The 10,475-nt window shown below is 40.2% G+C and overlaps 1 protein-coding gene and 1 long non-coding RNA gene across 4 annotated transcripts in view; both read left to right on the forward strand.

Moving 5' to 3' along the window:
* Nucleotides 1–4,079, forward strand: part of LOC311077719 (B-cell receptor CD22-like) — a 22,417-nt gene extending 18,338 nt beyond the window's left edge. For 2 of the 3 annotated variants that reach the window (XM_084106331.1, XM_084106329.1), the window contains 4 exons: nt 2,159–2,204; nt 2,334–2,435; nt 3,129–3,188; nt 3,318–4,079. In XM_084106331.1, the coding sequence (XP_083962457.1) occupies nt 2,159–2,204; nt 2,334–2,435; nt 3,129–3,188; nt 3,318–3,338 (229 nt within the window). In that variant the 3' untranslated portion in view covers nt 3,339–4,079. The remainder of the gene's footprint in view (nt 1–2,158; nt 2,205–2,333; nt 2,436–3,128; nt 3,189–3,317) is intronic. The other variant, XM_084106330.1, reaches the window with a different exon arrangement.
* Nucleotides 4,080–6,273: 2,194 nt separating this feature from the next.
* On the forward strand, nt 6,274–8,174 carry LOC311078276. Its single transcript, XR_014605106.1, has 3 exons — nt 6,274–6,375; nt 6,462–6,524; nt 6,708–8,174. It is a non-coding gene; the product is annotated as an uncharacterized lncRNA (long non-coding RNA).
* Nucleotides 8,175–10,475: the final 2,301 nt, after the last annotated feature.

Genomic DNA, 10,475 nt, shown 5'->3' on the forward strand with positions numbered 1-10,475 from the left:
AGGCGTGTCTTCTTTCTCTCTCTGGCGGACTGAAATGAGAGGAGGGAAACACGACATTTTGAAGGGGCCAATCTCACGCCCCCTCATGCCTGTAGGCCAATCGTCTTTAACAACGTATTGGGCCCAACCTTCTGACGCTTTGAGGTGTATACGCCCTTCATACTAGATATTGGAATTATAATTCCGTTCTTATCAACAATACCGCTGGTATTTAGTCGAATAACACATTTTCTGATATTTTGTGTTAAAGATTCAAAACCGTTGGGATTTCTGGAACAAAACGATACCACGGATCGTGATTATATCAGTTAATAACAAACAGTTACATGGTTCTTAATAATAATAAGCATTTCACTTTTGATTATATCATAAAACTTAGTTATAATGGTCTTCCATATAAGGACCATGACATACCACACGAATACATTTCAAAAATATATAGAAAAGAGTGATTTTGATCACAATGTCCAGGGATGTGAGTTTCTCTGTGTTTTGTGTGTGTGCGTAAAGTCATCTTCAGTTCACGAGGCTGTGTCCCCCGCGTGAACTGCGTTCTTCCCCCCTCAAGGGGAAAATCAGTATGTATGTATGAGTGTATGTATGTATGTGCGTTTTACAATCAATGGCCTTTTGGTGAACATCTGTTAACAGTTGTGGCTTGTTTGTGAGATGTTCGATGCTGTGAAAATCCCCAGGGGTAATAGAATCTCCAGTCCGACTGGCGTTTTGCTGGTCGCAAATCTTAGCCGAAACAGTGAACAGAAGGCTGTGTGTTGACACAGGAATAGATTAGGGTTCTTTGGATCAGGGATCAATTGATTTATGCGGATAGTGAGGCATAGTGAGGCGCCAATCGGTCTGGACGTTTTGCGCGTCGGACTCTTGAGACAATAGAGGTGTTTGTAAATGAGGGTTCCAGTAAGTTGATTAGGTCCCAGACTAGAGGGGGATTTGATCACGGGGTAATCTCAGTAATTTAATCAACACGCCGTCTGATCATGTGCTTTGCGTTACACCATTTTAAGCATATCGTTGTCGTGTAAACGTACCCATAGTAGCACCCCCAGCTTCAGAATTAAGAGGTCAACGATTAATCGATTAATTGATCATTACTTTAAAGCTACAATATGTCATTTGTTTTCGCCGCTAGGGGTCGCTAACCTCTTACAATAACAAAGGCGTAGGTTGATGACGCAGTGATAAGCGGAATAATGGGATTTGCTGTCATGCTGATAGATCTAATAATGTCTATGGATGAGTGAATGCATTGATGTTTTTAACATGACTGTGGAATGAAGCAGGGCTCGGTTTCTAATGAGAGACAGATATCAGCTCCACACACGAGTCCTGCGGATAAAAAGGAATAAAGACATTTAATTATATCGAACAAACTTACCCGCAAGTGCAGAATTACTACTCACACAGGTCAGTTTATTTGATGAATTAAACTTGTGAGGTAACGCAGCGCTGTTTCACTTGGTCTAATGTTACACTATCATACTAAACTGCATTTGAGTGTGGTGAATTATAATATTATTATATCTGTTAGTTTATTTGCTAAATGAGACTAGCAGTAAGCTAGATAAACATTAGAATAACATACTAATCATATTCTAACATTTCATCATGTTGAGCTATATAACATTGATATTAGTTTTACGTACATTTGCTCACCTGTCTAATAAAGTACATGCAAGAGCGACGTCTGTCAAGTCGAAGACGTGGAGCTCTCAGGATCTCGTAAACGCCACGCTGATATTGATCCTCGTTTTAGTTCTCCTTTTGTCTCAAAGTCTGCTTGCCATAGTCCATAACGTTTGAACGAAACAACAGCGTGTGCGTTGCCCACATCTGTCGCCATGGTTACTATGGCAGTACAAGCGGAAACCAGGGATAACGCGGATATTATGTCATTTTTTCATAATGTACCTTTAAACAACGATCAATTATGGGAACATAAATTATTATAAAACATTTTATTATTGAATAAGGAAGTCTGAAGCTCACATCATTACTGCAGCAAATCCTGAAGATACACCACATTTCATCACATTCAAAACAGCCCATCCTATAGATAAGTCTCTTTACTCATAGCTGTGTATTAAACATCAAATAAATTCTGATTGGTTGTAATTGTGTCAAATCACTGTCTTTAAAGGGGAACCAGGAGGATGAAAAAGAGGAATGACACACAGGAGTCTCAGGTGAGAAAGATTATCAGAAGTTGATATAATATCTAAATGAATTGTATCTAAAATATTGAAAGTCTGAATGTAGCAGAGACTTTATCTAGTGAGCTGTTTATAGATATAATTTATTTTCTCACTATTCAGATTTTTTCTTTCATGGCAAAGATGAATCATCTCAGACCTGATCATGACAGACGCAACGCTTATGATGTTGAATTGAGTGATCTTGTGTATGAGAATGTAACGGTAAGTGTTTCCTACAGAAGACTAAACTCTCTTCACTTTTAGCCAAAATAAATTAAACACTCAAACGCTCAATGGCAATCAGTGCATCATTCGTTCAGTCGTTTTTTTTTTTTTTATTAAATATTGAAAGTAGAAAAATGAGAAAACAGTTCCTTTTAAGTTCCTTAAAAAACAAGAATTCTGCTTGATTTTTCGTTCTGAGGTAGAAAAATTAATAAACAGCTTGAATATTCGATTTCTACACGTGAACGGGAATGAAACGCCCCCTTCCTCTGATTTGTCAGCCGAAGATCATACTGATCCGTCATCAGTTCTTCCTCAGTTCTGCACTGCAGAATAAGAGTCCTCCGCTGCTGCTGCTGCTGATGTGCGGATTCTTATCTCGTTTATTGCAACTACATTTCATCTTTTTCTCATCAAACAACCAGACTAACGAATGGCTCGACAAAACCCGTACCGGGGAAGAGCCTAGACAGGGCTCTCTTCTGTGTAGATATAAATTCACCTATGCTTTGCATCAGCTTGGTAGGTTGAAAAAGGTTTTCTCATTTTCCTACTTTTTCAATATTAAATCAAAAAACGACTCAACGAATGATACACTGATTAATTTTAGTGTGGAAATGTCTATATTGACTAAGAATATGGGAATTTAAATAACACACTCCTGTTTTTACTTTGTCTTCATTCATAAAGACTGCTCAACTTGATGATTGTAAACCTGAACTGGACTGGTCTCTGTATGAAAATCTTCCAGTAAGTAAGAATACCCACTAGACAGAGACAAAACCCAATCTATTAGCCTTTCCTCTTTACACATGTTGTTGATGCTATTATTTAAATATTTCATTATTAATGTTTTCACTTCCTTTCTTTCTTATTCAGACTAACAAGAAGAGGATGTAGTGTTTTGGATACAGTAAATATTACAGCATTTATGCATCTCTTTGTGGGAGGAGCCCTGAATGATTGACAGGAGTGTCATGACGTATAACTGAAGTATTTTAAGGATCATTTTATAGATGGATGCCTCGGCGAAAATGGTAATAATGGTAGTAAAAGGTTAATGAATTGATGCAAAGTTTGTAATCACTGAAGTGTGTTTTTACTTTATGCTTGTTTATCACATATGAAGCTTACTTTAAAAAATTTCTAACCCTCCCAAATCAAAAATTTCAAGTGACCGATAACATCTAAATTTTTCAATTGGCCCAAGTGAAATTCTTGTCTGTTAACATTGGCTAAATGAGAAATAATACGTCAGACTAATTGAAAAATTTAGATGTTATCGGTCACTTGAAATTTTTGACTTGGGGATGTAATTTTTTTTTACAGTGTACTTCATTTAGAATGTTTTTAATCATCTAAGTATTGTTTATGTTTCAAATGAAAGGCAGAAAAAATAGGCTCTAAGTACATGTCTTACACACTTTTCTGTCATTCAGTACAGCAGATTAACAGCATAGGCTAATAAATTTTAAAGTGCATTACATGCCAGAGACTAAGACAGTTAGAGACTTTGATAACTTAGTTACATGATAACAGATCACTCTAAATTGTAATATGGACTCATGCACTTTCTATGAAGCTGCTTTGAAATGATGTGTATTGTGAAAAGCCCTATACAAATAAATATGAATTGAATTGAATTGAGTTGAATTATTTAGCCCAATGAATATAATACTAAACTAAATTACTCTCCCAATCTTGCTGTTGTTCGGAACAACAATATTTCAGTTAACAAGTCCTTCACTTACGTATTCCTTCTACGACGACGAAACTAGTTCCTACTTCCAACAGAAGCAACTCATCATGAGTGACTAACCGAAACACAGACTGAAAGCCGGACTGGAATAGTATAAACGGGTGGAGCGGAGCGACAGATATTCCCCTCCCCGCTCAAAGCGTCATGTAATCCACCGCTCGAAATCCACTTCGGGTTTTCAATCCCCCGCTCGGATCGAGACTGCAGCCCGCCAGAGAAAACGCGGGCGAAATTACTTAAAAAAAACACTTTTCCTTCAAATACGAGTTGATTATCATATTTGTGACGTTCGCGGGAGGAGAAAGAGGAGCACATCTATGTAGGACGTATTATGAACGGTCAATTATGATGTTATTGTGCAACGGTCGTTATTCAGAAATATTATGGGTGAATATCACATTTTGCCACAATCAAGTAAGGTATTCCAGCGACCCCTGTCATGATAAAAGACAAGATGAACTGGCCATTTTGAAATTGAATACAAAACTTTTCAAGTACTTAAAATCCACAACATACTTGACACATCCTTGTAATGTTCAAAAATTTAGAAGACAAACTGTTGAAACTCCAGATTCTAGAGATTTTACTGTATTCTGTAAATAAATTGCCCAATAAAAATTAATATTGCAAGAACAGCTAATTAGTGGTATATCATTTACCATGATAATTGTGTACAAAAAAAGGTATACATTTAGTAAGCTGCAAAAATGGAAATATTTATATAGTTTTTTTATATAAAGTTAAGTAGTTTTAATATGTTTTGTGAATCAGTGATTTTGTTCTCCATGTCTTTGCACCACCTGCTGGTGACACTTGTTTGCACTTCTTTAGTTATTCGAATTGACAGACGTTTCTTCCTCTAATGAGAGAGTGAATGTGTTCACATGAGCAGCAGTGGAGGTGTAAAGTGCTGGTGGAAGTCATGTTCTTGAAGTTTAGAGGAGACTTTTATTGCCAGAATTAATTTAACATGTATTTTACATGCAATTTAACATGCATGCAGTGCAGTAGGCCTTCAGTCTAGTTTATTCCCTCTTGCAACCAGGGGCGTGTCTACGGGGAGGCAGGGATAGGATATAGGATAAGCCCTGCCTCCCCTGAGAAACGATCTGTCCATCTGATGATAAATTAAAACAGAAAAATGTTTGCTATTTTTTGGCTAATTCTGACCTAAGGTGATGTCTTGTGTTCTCCTTCAGATCAAGGTTCACCAGAACGTTCATTAAAAAAAAATGTAGCCTATTGCTTATCTATTGGCCGTTTTGAGTGGAGGTGAGTCAGCCGCGTTTCCACTGTCGGGTCAGGGCTGGGCGTGTTAGTGCGTGCCAGGGCTAGTCGTGTTTCCACTGTCACTTCCGGGGCTTGATCGGGGCCAACGGCCAGGATTTCTGGCCCGTCGAATACCTTGGGCCAAAGCGGGCCAGCTCGGGCTAGAGTAGTGGTTACGAACAGAGGAGGAGTTTACCTGAGTCTGGAGACGGCAGCGCCGGATGATTCTGTCAGCATTAAAGACTTTTAAAATAATTTAACTCATTGTTTTAACTTAACTTAAATTTAACTTTCATGTTTGAAGGCCTTCTGTTTGTGATCCGATGTGGATTCTGATCACCGTATAAGGTAGAAATATTTATACGTGATTCAAAAGTCTGTGCACGTTAAACATTACCATAGTAAACATAGTAACATAGGGCCTATGTTTGAAGATACGCATAGTAAAAAACAGTGAACGCTTGAAGAAATCAGACAAATCATAAAATGGCTATCACAATCATGTTTTTATGTTATCTGTCAGTAGCCTACGTCTCGTCTCTTTATACCGGACTATCATAAAATAAAGCAACTTTTTTGGGGGGGCTTCCTCTGTTTCTCTGACTGAATATATCTGTAGCCTACTGGGAGAGAGTGCTAAAGCTCCTCAGGTCGTATTTTTGGTGGCATATATTTGTAGAAATGATCATTCTAATGTGGCCAGAGGTATAAATACAGCATGTTTTTTTAATGTGTGTTAGAACAGGGTATGGCCCCTTTAAGAGATCACCGATCTCTGCTCGCGAGATTTCCTGTTTGCATGTGCGTGAACAGAACAGCCATTTCGTGATAATCTGATGTAGCAGCCGAGTGCAATGTCGTTGTGTGCGCATCGGGAAGATTTATTATGAAGTGATGCTGTCTTTCTGGGTAAATATTACTGTAAAACCTTTCTTTGATATCCAAGGGAACCAGAGACCTGTTTGTGTAAACTTTTGAGGTGTGATTCTTTGTAGATGAGATCGGATCGTGTGTGATCCACGTGAACCTCGTGTCAGGTGATAGTGGACATTTCCAGTGTAAGTTCAGTATTTCTCTATTGTTGTGTTAGTATCTGGAATGGTACAAATGTTATCAGTGCTACTAAAACTCTTGTTTTAATGTTTAACAATGTGTGTTCATGTGGTAAAGGTGGTTATTGTGAGAGCAAAGATGAGATGACTTTATTAATGTGTTTCTTTTATCTCTTCTTTGTACCATAGCACTACCGTATTCTTTACCGTGTCATTACCTCATTTCTTTGACCATTTTTGTATAAGGATTCAGGATTTTGGTGAAGTGAAAAAGATTTAAGTGTTCTTTTGGACTTTGTCGATACAGCTGATTAAGTAGGAGATATTTTTGGTCATGTTCACCCCAAAGTAAACTATTTGGGAGTGTTTGTTTCACACTGGTTTCCAACCAGTGTTCATCTGTGGGTAATCTAAGTTTTTTTTTTTTTTTTTTTTGCATTGGAACCAGTGAAACATCACATTATTATTATTATTATTTTTTTTATTTTTTTTTCTATAAGTCTACAGTGTCATTACACTGTGTAACTCTTTGAGTAATAATTCGAATTTAGTAATTTTGCTTCTTACCTATTTTCTTGCTTTTTATTGACTTTTATTTATTTATTTATTTTGCTCAGCTGTGTGTTTCCGCCGACCGCTGTAACTTCTTTTAAGGAAATAAACAGCAGTCAGATAAAACCCCTATAAAACCAATTAATCTGTTGCTGTGTGTGTTTCTTTTTCCTGACCACCCGGTTACATTTTTGGCACCAGGAGTGGGGTCATCTGACGGTCGGGAGCAGTATAGAGTAGAGCGTTTTTTGTTTTGTTTTTTGAATACGGTAGTGGCTGGTACTTGAGTTGCAGGACTCGCAGTAGGAGTGGTCAACTGTGCAGTGTTCGTCCAGCTGCTGGAGACGTCGGCCGAGGGTTTTGAGGCCAAGGGACGGGTAGCTGGAGGAAGAGGAGACATCGCTGTCTGCTGCTGAACTATAAGCGTGGCTGCGGATCGGGAGCCAGTGACGGGTCTTCTGCAGAAGAGGAAGAAAGTGTTAGATATACATTACGGACAGCATATCCTTTGAACTGAGAAACAAAGAGCATTTAACAAGGACTTTGTGCTGGTGAAAGGACTGTGAAAAGACTCTTAAAATTTCATCAACATGTTACAGCCAAAGGAAGAGGCTGCGGAAGTACATGGTGTGGCTAGTGCAGGGGGAGTGGCTAGTGTGCAAGAACAGATACAAGAGCTCAGTAGAAAACATGCTGAAGCTATGGCAGCTATTGCCAACCTGAGTAGAGAACCAACTAGGTCCTATGTGTATGTGCCCAGGGAACGTCATATTCAGCCCTTTAGTGGCGAACTTGGCAAAGATGGTAGAAATGTGGATGAGTTTATTGAAGAGGTGGAAAGAGTACTGCTTGTAAGAAACCAGACACCTGAAGATCAAGCTGATTTTGTTCTTTCCCTGCTTAAAGGCGCTGCTGTGGAAGAGGTTAGGTTAAGGCAAGGAGGACAGTCTCCACGAACAGAGGACATCATCTTGTATTTGAGAGCGGCCTTTAGAGAAAAACGTAGTCCGGCCCAGCTATTACAGACATTCTATACTCGCAAACAGCTGGAGGGTGAAGACCTCCGTACATACTCTCATGCCCTTTCACAGATATTAAATACTGTTTTAAAGCAGTCTCCTAATGCCATTGCCAATGCTAATGTTGCTCTACGAGACCAGTTCACTGAGGGAGTCAGGGATGTAGCACTCCGAAGGGAACTTCGTAAGTTGGTAAGGGACAAGCCACAGTGCACTTTGATTGAAGTCAGGGATGAAGCATTAATGTGGTCTCTTGAAGATACCAAATAACGTGCTAGTAAGGTAGCCAGTAATTGTAGTGTAAGCTCTGAGACTACAGAAGCTCAGTGTGCGGCTATGGTGATGCCTGTAGCAAGCCCTGTTACTCTTGATGATGTTCTGAAAGTAGTAGCAGAGCAGGGCAAAGCCATAGGGGAGTTAACTCAAGCTGTTCAGAGGCTGACTCTACACTACCCTAAACCAGAATCTTTAAACCGTCCTAAATCTACAATGCAGCCTAGATTTTCTGATGACGGCCAACCTATTTGCTTTAAGTGTAATGGTGTCGGACACATAGCGAAAAATTGTGTGAGAAAAAACAAACCGGCTGTCAAGGACGATGAGTCATCCTCCTTACAGCAGGGAAATGCACACCCTCGGTCGCTATGAGCCAGGCGATGCGAGGGCAAGCTATTGGCTCAACTTACCTTGACTCAAATCGTGATCGATTACTCTGACATGCTGTGGGAAGGTGTTCAGTAGTTGACCTGAAAATTGGAAGTGTGAATGTATCATGTCTACTTGACACGGGGAGCCAAGTCAGTACAATTTCTGCGCACTTCTTTAAAGAACACTTGGCAGGTGAAGATAAGGATATGCTTCCCACATCCGGTTAGTTGAGAATTACTGCCGCTAATGGATTGGACATCCCGTATTTGGGTTATCTTGAACTACCAGTGGAAACTATGGGTATTAATCTGCCTGAGTGTGGATTCCTGGTGGTTAGAGATGGACGAAATTCTTCTGCGGTGCCGGCACTCATCGGCATGAATATTATAAGTAGGTGTAGGCAGTTAGTGCATGCTGAGTTTGATACTACTTTAGGTGGGGAGTTAGAGTCTGACTGGAGAGAAGTTTTCCAGCAGATGCAAAGTGTCAGTCGAGCTGAGAAACAGATTGTTGCACATATAGCTGGAAAGGAGACAGTGCATATTCCTGCTTGGTCAATGTCGACCTTGATAGTCAAAGGAAGGGGGAATAGTTGTCCAGGGGGCTCTTCCAACCTGTTGTTGGAGCCAGGGAAGTTTCCCCTCCCTCAGGGTTTGATAGTGGTACCCTCTCTTGTTTCCACTACAACATCGTTATTTCCAATACGAGTTGTGAATCTCTCCACAGAGGATATATGGTTGCAGCCTCGAACCAGGCTAGGTATTCTCTCTCCTGTTGAATCCTTGCATTCTGGAGAGGGTTGTGAAGTAAAGTTCCAGCGGGTTGAGGCTGGGGTGGAGGAGATTACAGTAAGCACAGAAGAGAGGCAAGTGGTGACAGAGGGCTTACCAGACTTCCTTAATAGGTTGTGTTTGGGTGGAACTGCCGAGCAGCAGGCTGAGCTTGAAGCTTTGTTACTGAGGTATGTGGATGTGTTTGCATTAAGTGATGAGGAATTAGGGTTTTCTGACAAAGTTCAACACGAGATCCATTTGGTAGATGATGTACCGATAACACAGCCCTACCGTCGCATTCCACCAACCCAGTATAGTGAAGTCAGGGAGCATATTACTAAGCTGCTCCAGAAGGGGGTAATTAAGCCTAGTAGTAGTGCTTATGCGTCACCCATAGTACTTGTACGGAAAACTGATGGGAACTTGAGATTGTGCGTGGACTACAGGCACTTAAACGCGAAGACAAAGCGAGATGCTTTCCCCTTGCCTCGCATCGATGAGAGTTTTGATGCGTTGCAAGGTGCGAAATTCTTTTCAACCATTGATTTGGCTAGCGGATACCATCAGATAGCCGTGAGGGAGCAAGACCAACCAAAAACTGCGTTCAGCACCCCGTTTGGCATATTCGAATACTCCCGTATGCCCTTTGGGGTCTGTAACGGACCGTCCACATTCCAACGCCTCATGCAATCCATAATGGGAGATTTGATATTTCAGACTATACTGGTCTATTTGGATGATATTCTGGTTTATGCATCCTCTTTCCAGGAACATCTAAAGAGGCTGGAAGTGGTTTTCAGTAGGTTGGACTCAAAGTTAAGCCTGATAAGTGTAGTTTTCTCCAAGAACAGGTCAAGTTCCTGGGTCATCAGATCTCTGCTCAGGGGATTGGAACTGATCCAGGAAAGGTAGAGGCTGTGAGGAAATGGAAGACGCCAAGTACAGTGAAAGAACTAAGGTCCTTT

This window comes from Abramis brama (genome assembly GCF_963993115.1).
Source record: "Abramis brama genome assembly, chromosome: 2".
Taxonomy (NCBI): domain Eukaryota; kingdom Metazoa; phylum Chordata; class Actinopteri; order Cypriniformes; family Leuciscidae; genus Abramis; species Abramis brama.